The 17,704-nt window shown below is 43.3% G+C and overlaps 1 protein-coding gene across 3 annotated transcripts in view; it reads left to right on the top strand.

The window, feature by feature from the left end:
* LOC135548041 (angiopoietin-1 receptor-like) overlaps window positions 1-17,704 on the top strand; it is a 76,327-nt gene that overhangs the window by 12,936 nt on the left and 45,687 nt on the right. For all 3 annotated transcript variants that reach the window (XM_064977237.1, XM_064977236.1, XM_064977238.1), the window contains exons 2-4: window positions 15,068-15,208; window positions 15,428-15,607; window positions 16,188-16,298. In XM_064977237.1, coding sequence (XP_064833309.1) covers window positions 15,068-15,208; window positions 15,428-15,607; window positions 16,188-16,298 — 432 coding nt within the window. The remainder of the gene's footprint in view (window positions 1-15,067; window positions 15,209-15,427; window positions 15,608-16,187; window positions 16,299-17,704) is intronic.

Raw genomic sequence — 17,704 nt, 5'->3', positions numbered from 1 at the left:
ATTATAGTGCACTACTTTAGACCAGAGCCCTATGGAACCCTATTCCCTATTATAGTGCACTACTTTAGACCAGAGCCCTATGGAACCCTATTCCCTATTATAGTGCACTACTTTAGACCAGAGCCCTATGGAACCCTATTCCCTATTATAGTGCACTACTTTAGACCAGAGCCCTATGGAACCCTATTCCCTATATATAGTGCACTACTTTAGACCAGAGCCCTATGGAACCCTATTCCCTATATAGTGCACTACTTTAGACCAGAGCCCTATGGAATGCTTGTGCAAAATGCTTGTGCTTCCAGTTCCGACAATGCAGTAATGACCAACAAGTAATCTAACTAACAATTCCAAAACTAATTTCTTATACACAGTGTAAGGGGATAAAAAATATGTACATAAAGATATGAATGAGTGATGGTGCAGAGCAGCATAGGCAAGATACAGTAGATGGTATCGAGCACAGTATATACATATGAGATGAGTATGTAAACAAAGTAGCATAGTTAAAGTGGCTAGTGATACATGTATTACATAAGGATGCAGTAGATGATAGAGTACAGTATATACGTATACATATGAGATGAATAATGTAGGGTATGTAAACATTATATTAGGTAGCATTGTTTAAAGTGGCTAGTGATATATTTTACATCCTTTCCCATCAATTCCCATTATTGAAGTGGCTGGAGTTGAGTCAGTGTGTTGTCAGCAGCCACTCAATGTTAGTGGTTGCTGTTTAACAGTCTGATGGCCTTGAGATAGAAGCTGTTTTTCAGTCTCTCGGTCCCAGCTTTGATGCACCTGTACTGAACTCGCCTTCTGGATGATAGCGGGGTGAACAGGCAGTGGCTCGGGTGGGTGTTGTCCTTGATGATCTTTGTGGCCTTCCTGTAACATCGGGTGGTGTAGGTGTCCTGGAAGGAAGGTAGTTTGCCCCCGGTGATACGTTGTGCAGACCTCACTACCCTCTGGAGAGCCTTACGGTTGTGGGCGGAGCAGTTGCCATACCAGGCGGTGATACAGCCCGCCAGGATGCTCTCGATAGTGCATCTGTAGAAGTTTGTGAGTGCTTTTGTTGACAAGCCGAATTTCTTCAGCTTCCTGAGGTTGAAGAGGCGCTGCTGCGCCTTCTTCACGATGCTGTCTGTGTGAGTGGACCAATTCAGTTTGTCTGTGATGTGTATGCTGAGGAACTTAAAACTTACTACCCTCTCCACTTCTGTTCCATCGATGTGGATAGGGGGAGTGTTCCTCACCTCCTCCCTGTAGGCCGTCTCGTCGTTGTTGGTAATCAAGCCTACCACTGTTGTGTCGTCCGCAAACTTGATGATTGAGTTGGAGGCGTGCGTTGCCGCACATTCAAGAATGTGAAATGTCAGAATAATAGTAGAGAGAATTATTTATTTCAGCTTTTACTTATTTCATCACATTCCCAGTCAGAAGTTTACATTCACTCAACTAGTATTTTGTAGCATTGCCTTTACAGTGTTTAACTTGGGTCAAACGTTTTGGGTAGCCTTCCATAAGTTGGGTGATTTTTGGCCCATTCCTCCTGACAGAGCTGGTGTAACTGAGTCACGTTTGTAGGCCTCCTTGCTCGCACACGCTTTTTCAGTTCTGCCCACACATCTTCTATAGGATTGAGGTCAGGGCTTTGTGATGGCCACTCCAATATCTTGACTTTGTTGTCCTTAAGCCTTTTTGCCACAACTTTTGGAAGGACGCTTGGGGTCATTGTCCATTTGGAAGACCCATTTGCGACCAAGCTTTAACTTCCTGACGGATGTCTTGAGATGTTGCTTCAATAAATCCACATAATTTTCCTTTCTCATGAAGCCATCTATTTTGTGAAGTGCACCAGTCCCTCCTGCAGCAAAGCACCCCCACAACATGATGCTGCCACCCCCGTGCTTCACGGTTGGGATGGTGTTCTTCGGCTTGCAAGCCTCCCCCTTTTTCCTCCAAACATAACGATGGTCATTATTGCCAAACAGTTCTATTTTTGTTTCATCAGACCAGAGGACATTTCTCCAAAAAGTAAGATCTTTGTCCCCATGTGCAGTTGCAAACTGTAGTCTGGCATTTTTTTATGGCGCTTTTGGAGCAGTGGCTTCTTCCTTGCTGAGCGGCCTTTCAGGTTATGTCGATATATGACTCGTTTTACTGTGGATATAGATACTTTTGTACCTGTTTCCTCCTGCATCTTCACAAGGTCCTTTGCTGTTGTTCTGGGATTTATTTGCACTTTTCTCACCAAAGTACGTTCATCTCTAGGAGACAGAACGCGTCTCCTTCCTGAGCGGTATGACGGCTGCGCGGTCCCATGGTGTTTATACTTGCGTACTATTGTTTGTACAGATGAACGTGGTACCTTCAGGCATTTGGAAGTTGTTCCCAAGGATGAACCAGACTTGTGGAGGTCTACAATTATTTTTCTGAGTTCTTGGCTGATTTGTTTTTGATTTTCCCATGATGTCAAACAAAGAGGCACTGAGTTTGAAGGTAGGCCTTGAAATACATCCACAGGTACACCTCCAATTGACTCAAAATGTCAATTAGCCCATCAGAAGCTTCTAAAGCCATGACATAATTTTCTGGAATTTTCCAAGCAGTTTAAAGGCACAGTCAACTTAGTGTATGTAAACTTCTGAACCACTGGAATTGTGATACAGTGAATTATAAATGAAATAATCTGTCTGTAAACAATTGGTGGAAAATTACTTGTGTCATGTACAAAGTAGATGTCCTAACTGACTTGCCAAAACTATAGTTTGTTAACAAGAAATTTGTGGAGTGGTTGAAATACGAGTTTTAATGACTCCAACCTAAGTGTATGTAATCTTCCGACTTCAACTGTACGTAAATTAAGAGATTAATCCGTTCATATTAAAATGTGGCTCCTAGGCCTTTAAATCAATTGGATTTGATGTGATACTTTAGTATTAGATTTATTTAAAAAATAAATGCCGTAAGAACAAAATGTAGCACATCCCCCTATAAACCTCATACCCTGGTTGTCAGGAGTCCTCAGGACTGGTCTTCCCTCTATAAACCTCCACCCTGGTTGTCAGGAGTCCTCAGGACTGTTCTGGTTGTCAGGAGTCCTCAGGACTGTTCTTCCCTCTATAAACCTCCACCCTGGTTGTCAGGAGTCCTCAGGACTGTTCTTCCCTCTATAAACCTCCACCCTGGTTGTCAGGAGTCCTCAGGACTGTTCTTCCCTCTATAAACCTCCACCCTGGTTGTCAGGAGTCCTCAGGACTGTTCTTCCCTCTATAAACCTCCACCCTGGTTGTCAGGAGTCCTCAGGACTGTTCTTCCCTCTATAAACCTCCACCCTGGTTGTAATCCTCAGGACTGTTCTTCCCCTATAAACCTCCACCCTGGTTGTCAGGAGTCCTCAGGACTGTTCTTCCCTTTAAACCTCCACCCTGGTTGTCAGGAGTCCTCAGGACTGTTCTTCCCCTCTATAAACCTCCACCCTGGTTGTCAGGAGTCCTCAGGACTGTTCTTCCCTCTATAAACCTCCACCCTGGTTGTCAGGAGTCCTCAGGACTGTTCTTCCCTCTATAAACCTCCACCCTGGTTGTCAGGAGTCCCTGTTCTTCCCTCTATAAACCTCCACCCTGGTTGTCAGGAGTCCTCAGGACTGTTCTTCCTCTATAAACCTCCACCCTGGTTGTCACCTCAGGACTGTTCTTCCCTCTATAAACCTCCACCCTGGTTGTCAGGAGTCCTCAGGACTGTTCTTCCCTCTATAAACCTCCACCCTGGTTGTCAGGAGTCCTCAGGACTGTTCTTCCCTCTATAAACCTCCACCCTGGTTGTCAGGAGTCCTCAGGACTGTTCTTCCCTATAAACCTCCACCCTAAACCTCCACCCTGGTTGTCAGGAGTCCTCAGGACTGTTCTTCCCTCTATAAACCTCCACCCTGGTTGTCAGGAGTCCTCAGGACTGTTCTTCCCTCTATAAACCTCCACCCTGGTTGTCAGGAGTCCTCAGGACTGTTCTTCCCTCTATAAACCTCCACCCTGGTTGTCAGGAGTCCTCAGGACTGTTCTTCCCTCTATAAACCTCCACCCTGGTTGTCAGGAGTCCTCAGGACTGTTCTTCCCTCTATAAACCTCCACCCTGGTTGTCAGGAGTCCTCAGGACTGTTCTTCCCTCTATAAACCTCCACCTATAAACCTCCACCCTGGTTGTCAGGAGTCCTCAGGACTGTTCTTCCCTCTATAAACCTCCACCCTGGTTGTCAGGAGTCCTCAGGACTGTTCTTCCCTCTATAAACCTCCACCCTGGTTGTCAGGAGTCCTCAGGACTGTTCTTCCCTCTATAAACCTCCACCCTGGTTGTCAGGAGTCCTCAGGACTGTTCTTCCCTCTATAAACCTCCACCCTGGTTGTCAGGAGTCCTCAGGACTGTTCTTCCCTCTATAAACCTCCACCCTGGTTGTCAGGAGTCCTCAGGACTGTTCTTCCTCTATAAACCTCCACCCTGGTTGTCAGGAGTCCTCAGGACTGTTCTTCCCCCTATAAACCTCCACCCTGGTTGTCAGGAGTCCTCAGGACTGTTCTTCCCTCTATAAACCTCCACCCTGGTTGTCAGGAGTCCTCAGGACTGTTCTTCCCTCTATAAACCTCCACCCTGGTTGTCAGGAGTCCTCAGGACTGTTCTTCCCTCTATAAACCTCCACCCTGGTTGTCAGGAGTCCTCAGGACTGTTCTTACTTCAACAACAATAGCAGGGTGAGGTTTCCTGAACATTAACAGGAAGGAATGCTTTATAACAGTAGCTACAAGGGAAATGACATGTCAGGACCAGAACATTCTATTCACTTGATCTTAGCTGAATTTTCCTGCTTTACTAAGATCATGTCAGCAAAGGTGAAGATATTATTTTATCTTTATTTAACCAGGCAAGTCAGTTAAGAACAAATTCTTATTTTCAATGACAGCCTAGGAACAATGGGTTAACTTCCTTGTTCAGGGGCAGAACAACAGATTTTTTAAAATTTTGTCAGCTCTGGGATTTGATCTAGTATTCTAGGATCAACAGAGGTCAAACAGTATTCTAGGATCAACAGAGGTCATACAGTATTCTAGGATCAACAGAGGTCATACAGTATTCTAGGAGCAACAGAGGTCATACAGTATTCTAGGATCAACAGAGGTCAAACAGTATTCTAGGATCAACAGAGGTCATACAGTATTCTAGGATCAACAGAGGTCATACAGTATTCTAGGATCAACAGAGGTCATACAGTATTCTAGGATCAACAGAGGTCATACAGTACTCTAGAATCAACAGAGGTCATACAGTATTCTAGGATCAACAGAAAGGCCCAAGATGTTTCATATGAAGGATGGTTTTATACGGTCGCTGCAGACTGAAAGGCGATATGAGGTAATATGAGAGTTGTGACTATTCTTCCTGAGTAAATGATGTGTTTGTCAGGATCCTGCAGTGGATGCACAGCATGTGAGAAACTTCACACATCTCTCTCTGTCCAGGGGGTTGATACACTGCAGGCTGTGAGTGTGTGTGTGTGTGTGTGTGTGTGTGTGTCAAGAGGTCAGACCATCAGAGGGCTAGCTGCATAACAGTACCATGATCTCTTCCATATGGTCTCTCTCTCTCATTCAATTCAATTTAAGAGCTTTATTGGCATGAGAAACATATGTTAACATCGCCAAAGCAAGTGAAATAGATAATAAACAAATGTGAAATCAACAATAAAAAATGAACAGTAAACATTACCCTCACGAAATTCCAAATGAATAAAGATATAAATATGGGTTGTATTTACAATGTTGTTTGTTGTTCACTGCTTGACCTTTTCTTGTGGCAACAGGTCACAAATCTTCTTGCTGTGATGGCACAATTGTGGTATTTCACTCAGTATGTGATATGTGATTTTATCAAAATTGGGTTTGTTTTTCTAATTCTGTTATCTAAGGGAAATATGTGTCTCTAATATGTTCATACATTTGGCAGGAGTTTAGGAAGTGCAGCTCAGTTTCCTCCTCATGTTGTGGGCAGTGTGCACATAGCCTGTCTTCTCTTGAGAGCCAGGTCTGCCTGCGGCAGCCTTTCTCAATAGCAAGGCTATGCTCACTGAGTCTGTACATAGTCAAAGAGTCCCTTAAATTTGGGTCAGTCACAGAGGTCAGGTATTCTGCCATTGTGTACTCTCTCTTTAGAGCCAAATCGCATTCTAGTTTGCTCTGTTTTTTGGTAAATTCTTTCCAATGTGTCAAGTAATTATCTTTTTGTTTCCTCGTGGCATGGTTGGGTCTAATTGTGTTGCTGTTCTGGTGCTCTGTGGGGTCTGTTTGTGTTTGTGAACAGAGCCCCAGGACCAGCTTGCTTAGGGGACTCTTCTCCAGGTTCATCTCTCTGTAGGTGATGGCTTTGTTATGGAAGGTTTGGGAATTGCTTCCTTTTAGGTGGTTGTAGAGTTTAACGTCTCTTTCTGGATTTTGATAATTAGCGGGTATCGGCCTAATTCTGCTCTGCATGCATTATCTGGTGCTCTACGTTGTGAACTGAGGATATTTTTGCAGAGGCCTCAATTTTGTGTTTGTCCTATTTAGTGAATTCTTGGTTTGTGAGCGGACCCCAGACCTTGTGGGTGTCAGTTGTCTGTGTGTGCAGAGGTTCAAGGCGAGGAGAGGGACGGAAGCTATACTGTTATACTCACAACCCTAAACGGCAATGGGTTCTATAACTGATTCAAGTATTTTTAGCCAGATCCTAATTGGTATGTCAAAGTTTATGTTCCTTTTGATGGCATAGAATGCCCTTCTTGCCTTGTCTCTCAGATCGTTCACAGCTTTGTGGAAGTTACCTGTGGTGCTAATGTTTAGGCTGAGGTAGGTATTGTTTTTTGTGTTTTCTAGGGCAACGGCGTCTAGATGGAATTAGCATATATGGTTCTGGCAACCATTATGTTCTGATGCTTCTGTCCCCAACCAAGAAGGGCCCAGGTCTGACAGAATCTGTGCAGAAGATCTATGTGCTGCTGTTGGCCCTCCTTGTTTGGGGTCAGAAGCACCAGATCATCAGCAAACAGTAGACATTTGACTTCAGATTCTAGTAGGGTGAGACTGTTCTAGTGCACTCACCAATTCATTGATATACACTATATATACAAAAGTATGTGGACACCACTTCAAATTAGTGGATATAGCTATTTCAGTCACACCCGTTGCTGGCAGGTGTATACAATCAAGCACACAGCCATGCAATCTCCATAGACAAACATTGGCAGTAGAATGGCCTTACTGAAGAGCTCAATGACTTTTAACGTGATCAATGTGGCACCGTCATAGGATGCCACCTTTCCAACACGTCAGTTCATGAAATTTCTGCCCTGCTAGAGCTGCCCCGGTCATCTGTAAGTGCTGTTATTGTGAAGTGGAAATGTCTTGGAGCAACAACAGCTCAGCTGCGAAATGGTACCTCACATGATCACAGAACAGAGTGCTGAAGCGTAAAAATAATTTGTCCAATGTCGGGAGCTTCATGAAATGGGTTTCCGTGGCCGAGCAGCTGCACACAAGCATAAGATCACCAAGCATCGACTGAAGTGGTGTAAAGCTCACTGCCATTGGACTCTGGAGTAGTGGAAACGTGCTCTCTGGAGCAGTGGAAACGTGCTCTCTGGAGCAGTGGAAACGTGCTCTCTGGAGCAGTGGAAACCTGTTCTCTGGAGCAGTGGAGACGTGCTCTCTGGAGCAGTGGAAACGTGCTCTCTGGAGCAGTGGAAACGTGCTCTCTGGAGCAGTGGAAACGTGCTCTCTGGAGCAGTGGAAACCTGTTCTCTGGAGCAGTGGAAACGTGCTCTCTGGAGCAGTGGAAACGTGTCCTCTGGAGCAGTGGAAACGTGTTCTCTGGAGCAGTGGAAACGTGTCCTCTGGAGCAGTGGAAACGTGCTCTCTGGAGCAGTGGAAACGTGTTCTCTGGAGCAGTGGAAACCTGTTCTCTGGAGCAGTGGAAACGTGTTCTCTGGAGCAGTGGAAACGTGCTCTCTGGAGCAGTGGAAACCTGTTCTCTGGAGCAGTGGAAACCTGTTCTCTGGAGCAGTGGAAACCTGTTCTCTGGAGTGATGACTCACACTTCACCATCTGGCAGTTTGGTGGAGGAGGAATAATGGTCTGGGGCTGTTTTTCATGGTTTGCTTTAGTTCCTGTGAAGGGAAATCTTAACGCTACAGCATACAATGACATTCTAGACTATTCTGTGCTTCCAACTTTGTGGCAACAGTTTGGGGAAGGCCTATTCCTATTTCAGCATGACAATCCCCTGTGCACAGAGCGAGGTCCATACAGAAATGGTTTGTCGAGTTCTGTGTGAAAGAACTTGACTGGCCTGCACAAAGCCCTGACCTCAACCCCATCGATGAATTGGAACGCTGACTGCGAGCCAGGCCTAATCGCCCAACATCAGTGCCCGACCTCACTAATACTCTTGTGGCTGAATGGGAGCAAGTCCCCGCAGCAATTTTCCATCATCTAGCGGAAAGCCTTCCCAGAATAGTGGAGGCTGTTATAGCAGCAATGTTCCAACATCTAGTGGAAAGCCTTCCCAGAAGAGTGGAGGCTGTTATAGCAGCAATGTTCCAACATCTAGTGGAAAGCCTTCCCAGAAGAGTGCAGGCTGTTATAGCAGCAATGTTCCAACATCTAGTGGAAAGCCTTCCCAGAAGGGTGGAGGCTGTTATAGCAGCAATGTTCCAACATCTAGTGGAAAGCCTTCCCAGAAGAGTGCAGGCTGTTATCACAGCAATGTTCCAACATCTAGTGGAAATCCTTCCCAGAAGAGTGGAGGCTGTTATAGCAGCAAAAGGGGAACCAACTCCATATTAATGCCAATGATTTTGGAAAAATATGTTCGATGAACAGGTGTCCAACGTATTGTATATGCTTTTTCTTGTGTATTGTCCCCTCTTCTTCAATGATATCCAATTACAATCTTGTCTCATCACTGCAACTCCCCAACTGGCTGTGGAAGGTGGAGTTATGCATCCTCTAACCGTGCTTCTTAACACCTGCCTGCGACATGTCAGAGGAAACACCATCCAACTGACAACTGAAGTCAGCCTGCAGGTACCTGGCTCGCCACAAGGAGTTGCTAGAGAGCGATGAGCCAAGTAAAGCCCATCCAGCCAAACCGTCTTCTAACCCGGGCGATGCTGGTCCAATTGTGCTCTTGGTCATGGCTGGCTGTGACACAGCCTGGGATTGAACCTGGGTCTGTAGTGACGCCTCAAGCACTCCAGTGCCTTAGACTGCTGCGCCACTCTGGAGGCCCCATGTATGTTGAAGTGTGAGGCCCCATGTATGTTGAAGTGTGAGGCTCAGGCTGCATCCCTGTCTCATCCTCCAGCCCTGACAAACGAAGCCAGTGTGGTTTTTTTTGCCAATTTTAACTGCACACTTATTGTGTACATCATGGATTTCTCTCTCTCTCTCTCTCTCGCTCTCGCTCTCTGTCTGTCTCTGTAACAGGCAAAGCCAGAACGGCTTTGAAACACTGACCCATCATTCCTGCCTGACCAACTGGTCAGTGTACTTTAGGTGGATGGATATCCCCCACTAGTCACTTGAAAGGAGAGTAGAGCTGTTGCTGATTTACAGCTAGAGGAATAGTTCTGGTCATGGTCATGTCAGAGCTATGACACTGCATTGGCATTTTGTTTTGAACAATGCAGATTCATCTCAGATGCTTCCATCTTTATATGTGAGACAAAAATAAATTGGTGCACTTAGTAACAATGGCTGCCGGGAAGGAAAACTGACAACAAGTCAATTGCGTTCAGATGGGTCTCACCATGGTCTCCATGAAATTAACTCTGATACATTAACATTCCATTGATTCCATACATTAGGGTTAAACACAGGGGGAAGGAAGGGAACCACCACAGACTGCATGTATTACCTGATTGTACTACAACTAATGATGATGGATGTGATCGGGCTGATAACCTGTCAGGGTAGCTACATCCAACCTGGACTCAGGGGTAGACGTAAAATAGTATACGTAAATCTGAGACACTCACATGAGTATGATATGTTATGTTTGGTATGGTATGTATTAATTTGTGCATGTCAATCATGCAATTCTTACAATATGTTATGAATTTGCAGTATGTATGATATGTTGGGAATTCCAATTGGTTGTTAGCTAGGTTAGCTAGGTGTCTAGGTAGCTTACGCTAACGTTCGCAAGGTGCAGAGCTGTCAGAAAGAAGAGACGGCATTTCCCCCAGTACTTTTCAATCTGGTGTGGGGCCGCTAATTTGTTTTCCAGGTCAACCTTTACATGCTCTGTTGCAGTCCTACCATTGAAGACCAAAGTAATGCTATTTGTATTTGAGTAATATGAGTGGTTGTTCATTCAAGCACCACTACGCTCCCACGAATCACAACTTTCGAGCACTCGTGCAATACAGAAGTTGATTGCTACGTTCGCACAGCACACGCTAGCTGTTCTGAGAAAAGCTAATTGCCCATCAATCTATTCATTTGGGCATGTTTATTTTAGGGGAAAGTGATTTACAAGTAAACTTTTCAACAGTGAACATACTAGCAATATGCTGGCTACTGTTGATAGTGTGCAAAAAGAAAGCTACAAAAATACACTTTAGCTAGTCTACTGTAGCCATGACGATCTCTCTTTTGGAACGCAGTTGTCTTAAAGGGGCAGTGTCTTATTTTGTCAAAACAAAATGAACGCTATTAATACAATGCAATTCTAAAGAATAAAGTAATGACTCACATTGCTAAATTATATTACACAGCTTATAATACATATCATAACAACCAAATGTAGCCTTTTAATATCTGAATATAGAGAGAAAGCACATCAATCTATAAGTCCTGCATGATCCCATATGCATTTCAAAACTACACCATGTTGAAAATATTTAAACCCTGGAGATTTTTAGCGAAACTGGCCCGGGTTGGACCAGTGAGGAAAACACATTACCATTGGACCCTGTCATACAGTAGCGTACGAACCAGAGCTTTACCTGACCAGGTCATGAGAAAAAGACACACATTTATTTTTCCACACCACTTTTGAACCTGTGGTGCCACCTCTGGAGCTAAGGGTTAAGGTCAGAGGAAGGGTTAGCTAACATGCTAAGTAGTTGCAAAGTAACACGTTTCCTGTGATAAGATTCGAACACGCAACCTTTGGGTTGCTAGACATTCACGCTATACGTCCATCCACCCTACTTTAATATTAGTCTTAGGTAACGTTCTGTCTTATGTGACCACACCAAACGTTAATATGTTATGTCGTACATACATGGATACATACACATAAATAAGATGGCGCTGAAGAGGATGGCTGTCATCAAGAGGTGGCAGCATCATGTTGTGGGGGTGCTTAGCTGCAGGAGGGACTGGTGTACTTCACAGAATAGATGGCATCATGTGGAAGGAAAATGATGTGGATTTATTGAAGTAACATCTCAAGACATCAGTCAGGAAGTTAAAGCTTGGTTGCAAATGGGTCTTCCAAATGGACAATGACCCCAAGCATACTTCCAAAGTTGTGAAAAAAATGGCTTAAGGGCAACAAAGTCAAACAGGGAATTTTTACACGGATTAAATGTCAGGAATTGTGAAAAACTGAGTTAGAATGTATTTGGCTAAGGTGTATGTAAACTTCCGACTTCAACTGTAGCTATTAAAAAACGATATATATATTCAAAAATATATAATTTCCATAATTAACAATTAATATAAGGTAATGTCGGCAGTTCATGCAAAGGATTGTTACCTATAAGCAGGATTACCATTGCATTACATTACATTTTTGTCAAGCAATAATTATTATTTTAGCAAACAATTATTGTGATTCATCCCACACACACACACACACACAAACAAACAACCATAAGCTCAGACGCTCAATGGTTGTTCCATCCCAACTCCAGAAAGGACCTGATTTACGAACGTATATACAGTTGTTTGCAAGATTCAGCAAAATTGACAAAAATGGGGAGATTTGATTAACCATTGTCAAGTCCTAGGTGATGGAGATCAGATCCACCACCGTTCCCCTGAAACACACACACGCTGGTCCCCCCCCGTTGTGACCTTTTTCCCAAGCATCTCTGTGCAGTTGTAACAGTATAACTTTAGACCGTCCCCTCGCCCATGCCCGGGCGCGAACCAGGGACCCTCTGCACACATCAACAACTGACACCCACGAAGCATCGTTACCCATCGAAAAAGCCGCGGCCGTTGCAGAGCAAGGGGAACCACTACTTCAAGGTCTTCAGAGCAAATGATTGAAAAGCTATTTAGCGCGCACCACCGCTAACTAAGCTAGCTGTTTCACATCCGTTACACAGTCAGACCTTTTGATTATTTAGTGTCACCAAGGTCACAATAATTTGTCCCCCTCTCTGATTGTCCAGGTGTGCCCCTGTTAACAGCGCTGCCACTACCTGGGTGGGGGGCACCCCACTGGAATCCCCACTATATTTGTATATAATACCTTGTATATTATGCTATCCTATCAATCAAATTTCAATCAAATTTATTTTATAAAGCCCTTCTTACATCAGCTGATATCTCAAAGTGCTGTACAGAAACCCCTCAGCCTAAAACCCCCAAACAGCAAGCAATGCAGGTGTAGAAGCACGGTGGCTAGGGAAAACTCCCTAGAAATGCTCATATCAGGGGGCTCTGGCTTTGTAGGATCAACCCTGTCAGGCAGGCTCAGTCTTGACTGCGCTGTGCTGCTCTAGTAGGTCTCTGACCACATTCCTCTTTCTGTTTTGTCTGCATACAGGCAACTTACATTACAGAAGAACCATAAAACAGATATGGACTTCCTCTTTAGTGTATGGGTCTCTCAGGTGGGTGTCTAGGGTATAGGGTTGGGGACCGTTCCGTCACGATAGGAGAATGTAGATATCCCTTATCTGGAACAACATTGGAAGCTCTTTTACTCAACAGACACACACCGGTTCTGGGATATGAAACCATTTCCTTTCTCACTCACTTAAACGCCACACTTTTACAAAACACCAAAAAAACACTCAACACACCTTCCATCACAACGTATTCACACAGACCCATATACTGTGCCTTCTATGTCTTCATTTGGCTATGTTTTTATCCTCAACCAGGTGGATTGAGTGCTTTTGTGTTCCAATTCGTTATATTTGAAGATGTGTTATTAAACTAGTCATCCTTTCTACTAATGCCATCAGATCCATTTATAAAATACTATACATGGAAAGTTACATCATTATGTTACAACATTCCCAGATCTGTGTGTGCTGTCTTGAATGATACCAGAAAATACAAAGCCTGGTCTCAGATCTGTATGTTCTGTCTTGAATGATACCAGAAAGTACAAAGCCTGGTCTCAGATCTGTATGTTCTGTCTTGAATGATACCAGAAAGTACAAAGCCTGGTCTCAGATCTGTATGTTCTGTCTTGAATGATACCAGAAAGTACAAAGCCTGGTCTCAGATCTGTATGTTCTGTCTTGAATGATACCAGAAAGTACAAAACCTGGTCTCAGATCTGTAAGTTCTGTCTAAGTGTATATAAAGTGTATCGGTATAGAGAGTAAATCAAATCAAATTGTATTGGGTCACATACTCATTTTTATCAGATGTTATTGGTCCATACTCATTTTTAACAGATGTTATTGGTCCATACTCATATTTAACAGATGTTATTGGTCCATACTCATATTTAACAGATGTTATTGGTCCATACTCATATTTAGCAGATGTTATTGGTCCATACTCATATTTAACAGATGTTATTGGTCCATACTCATATTTAGCAGATGTTATTGGTCCATACTCATATTTAACAGATGTTATTGGGTCACATACTCATATTTCACAGATGTTATTGGTCCATACACATATTTAACAGATGTTATTGGTCCATACTCATATTTAGAAGATGTTATTGGTCCATACACATATTTATCAGATGTTATTGCGGGTATAGCTAAATGCTTGTGTTTCTAGCTCCAACAGTACAGTAATATCTAGCTAAATGCTTGTGTTCCTAGCTCCAACAGTGCAGTAACATCTAACTAAATGCTTGTGTTTCTAGCTCCAACAGTAAAGTAATATCTAGCTAAATGCTTGTGTTCCTAACTCCAACAGTACAGTAATATCTAGCTAAATGCTTGTGTTTCTAGCTCCAACAGTGCAGTAGTATCTAACTAAATGCTTGTGTTCCTAGCTCCAACAGTAATATTGAACTAAATGCTTGTGTTTCTAGCTCCAACAGTACAGTAATATCTAGCTAAATGCTTGTGTTCCTAACTCCAACAGTACAGTAATATCTAGCTAAATGCTTGTGTTCCTAGCTCCACCCGTGCAGTAATATCTAACTAAATGCTTGTGTTCCTAGCTCCAACAGTGCAGTAGTATCTAACTAAATGCTTGTGTTCCTAGCTCCAACAGTAATATTCAACTAATGTCCCCAATATCATGTAGAGGTCAATGTGTCACTGATACTGTCCCCAATGTCATGTAGAGGTCAATGTGTCACTGATACTGTCCCCAATATCATGTAGAGGTCAATGTGTCACTGATACTGTCCCCAATGTCATGTAGAGGTCAATGTGTCACTGATACTGTCCCCAATATCATGTAGAGGTCAATGTGTCACTGATACTGTCCCCAATATCATGTAGAGGTCAATGTGTCACTGATACTGTCCCCAATATCATGTAGAGGTCAATGATGGGAAACTGTACACCTTTGTTTACTAATGATGTCATAGCCCAACCAAATAAACCATTTATTTCCACTTTGTCTTGTTTCATTATCTCTGATACTTATCTCCTTTTGTAAATGGTCTGTCTCTGTCTGTCTGTCTGTCTGTCTGTCTGTCTGTCTGTCTGTCTGTCTGTGTCTGTCTGTCTGTCTGTCTGTCTGTCTGTCTGTCTGTCTGTCTCTGTCTGTCTGTCTGTCTATCTGTCTGTCTGTCTGTCTGTCTGTCTGTCTGTCTGTCTGTCTGTCTGTCTGTCTGTCTGTCTGTCTGTCTGTCTGTCTGTCTGTCCCAGGTGATGCCCTAGACATAGCGGACCTGACCTTGGTGAACCCTGACCCCATGGTGACATCATCAGACTCCTCCCTCCATTGTGTCAGTAGTGACTGGACCTCCCGGCAGGACATTGTTACATCCAGCTCCAGCAGTACCCTGGGTAATGAGGATGGGACTTTCACACAAGATGAACACATTCCCGTTTGCAAATTCTAACATGTTCCGTTGGCATGTCAAATAACATGTTTCCAATTACAATTGAAATTTGTAGACTTTTTCGTTGTTTTTTTTTTACCATACACTTTCTTGTTACATTAAAATGTGTTATTGTGTAGTTATTGTATTTCCAACCCATTTTGAACATGTACATGTCCGTTAGGTATGGGCCGTGACTTCCCCCTGACCCACCCCCAGAGCCTGCCTGTCAGCCCTGACACAGCCTACCACCATGCCTCCAAGATCGAATGGAAAACTCGCAGTGATATCTTTGGAGAATTCTACTGCAGGGCCAAAAAGAGTGACAAAAATCAGATATATACTTACAAGATGCTGAATGAAGGTAATAACGCATTGATATTGTGTTCTAGACTGTACAGTTCTATGTTTTCTATGGGCAAAAAAATATATGTTATGTTTTGAGGTTTTCGCTGGCTCCTAAATTAAACAAGTTTTAAATTAAACAAGTTCACCATTGACATGTTTTCTGCCACATTCCATTTTGGCATGATAAACTGTTATTCTGACTCCCTAATGAAACGCGAAACAATGTGAAGCCTACAGACAGCGGGGTTGATTTCTGGCACGTGGACATTTTCTTCCTGTCGAACTGTTTGTTTGCCTGATGCCTTCGTTTCTGGACCCTAAGTCACACGGCGAAGTCACAGCAAAACTGTGCCACCATTAATCCCCCCCCCCTTTCTGTCTGTTTGGCTTTGATTGTTTCCATTAGGGAGTTACAATAACATTATTTCTGTTCGTTGTTTATGTAATATTTGTGGACGACGTGACAAGAGTTACACAACAATTACTTAAATCTAGCAGAAAACTAAGCATTATTGGAGAACTCTTCCAGACTGCTGTGTTTCCTGGTTTCTGCTGTCTGTTTCTTATTCTACCATTGTGTTTATATTTTCCCCTAGCTGCATTCCTGCCAGAGTCCCTGACCATCACAGTCAGCATAGGAGAAGATGCCAACATCTCTTTTACACGCAGGAAAGTGTTTGCAGAGGACGCAGTCATCTATAAGAATGGTAAACCTTTCAGCCCAACTAGTTCCATTAGATTGTTTGTCCCTAACCTTAAACCTAATAACACGTTTTAAGTGAAGGCATTGAAGCCTATGTAACAGTATAACTTTAGACCGGTCCCTCGCCCATACCCGGGCGCAAACCAGGGACCCTCTGCACACATCAACAACAGTCACCCACAACGCATCGTTACCCATCGCTCCACAAAAGCCGCGGCCCTTGCAGAGCAAGTGACGTCACCGATTGAAACGCTATTTAGCGCGCACCACCGCTAACTAGCTAGCCGTTTCACAGCCGTTACACCTAAAAATAAGTAAATTCACATGAGCACCACAATGCCTACTCCACCCATGCTCTACCAAGGTTTTTCCATCACACAGCTTTGACCTGCTACTGTAGCTATGTTGGTATTGTACTTCAAACTATGTGTAGGCAGGTTGCTTAGGATTCAAACCTTCTCAAACAGAAGGTGCTTCCACTGTAATGTAATTTGTACCATATACAGGGTAAAGTAATCCTTCTCACCCCCCCCCCCCCCCCTTAAATTATTTAGATGCACTATTGTAAAGTGGCTGTTCCACTGGATGTCATAAGGTGAATTCACCAATTTGTAAGTCGCTCTGGATAAGAGCGTCTGCCAAATGACTTAAATGTAAATGTAAGTATTGGTTTCTTCATACACCACAGTACGATATTATACCGTTACGAAACCTTTTTGTGCTTTTTAAAAAATTAAATGAAAGAAAGCTTTGCTTTTATACTTACAAGAACCTCAGGAGAAGAAAAAAAAGTATTTAATCAATTTTAGAATAAGGCTGTAACGTAATAAAATGTGGGAAAAAATCTAGGGGTCTTGAATACTTTCCGAATGCACTGTATATGCAATTCATAACTAGCTTACTATTTCTTAACAAAGCAATTTGATTTCTCGGCTATGGTTTGTGTTGTGGTCATGGTTGTTCTTAGTTGAAGTCATCTGACTGGTATAACTTTACGCTAGCTGACTAGTTAGCTAGCTACTTAGCGACCTAACTAACCTTCATTTCATAGCATTCAGCTGACTGGTGTTAGCTAGCGACCTAACTACCCAACTAACCTTAATTTCATAGCATTCAGCTGACTGGTGTTAGCTAGCTACCTAGCTACCTAACTAACTTTAATTTCATAGCATTCAGCTGACTGGTGTTAGCTAGCTACCTAACTACCGAACTAACCTTATAGCATTCAGCTGACTGGTGTTAGCTAGCTACCTTCAACCTTAATTTCATAGCATTCAGCTGACTGGTGTTAGCTAGCTACCTAACTAACCTTAATTTCATAGCATTCAGCTGACTGGTGTTAGCTAGCTACCTAACCTAACTAACCTTAATTTCATAGCATTCAGCTGACTGGTGTTAGCTAGCTACCTA

This window comes from Oncorhynchus masou, chromosome 11 (assembly GCF_036934945.1).
Source record: "Oncorhynchus masou masou isolate Uvic2021 chromosome 11, UVic_Omas_1.1, whole genome shotgun sequence".
Lineage (NCBI taxonomy): Eukaryota > Metazoa > Chordata > Actinopteri > Salmoniformes > Salmonidae > Oncorhynchus > Oncorhynchus masou.
This window is presented reverse-complemented; position numbering and strand designations above follow the sequence as displayed.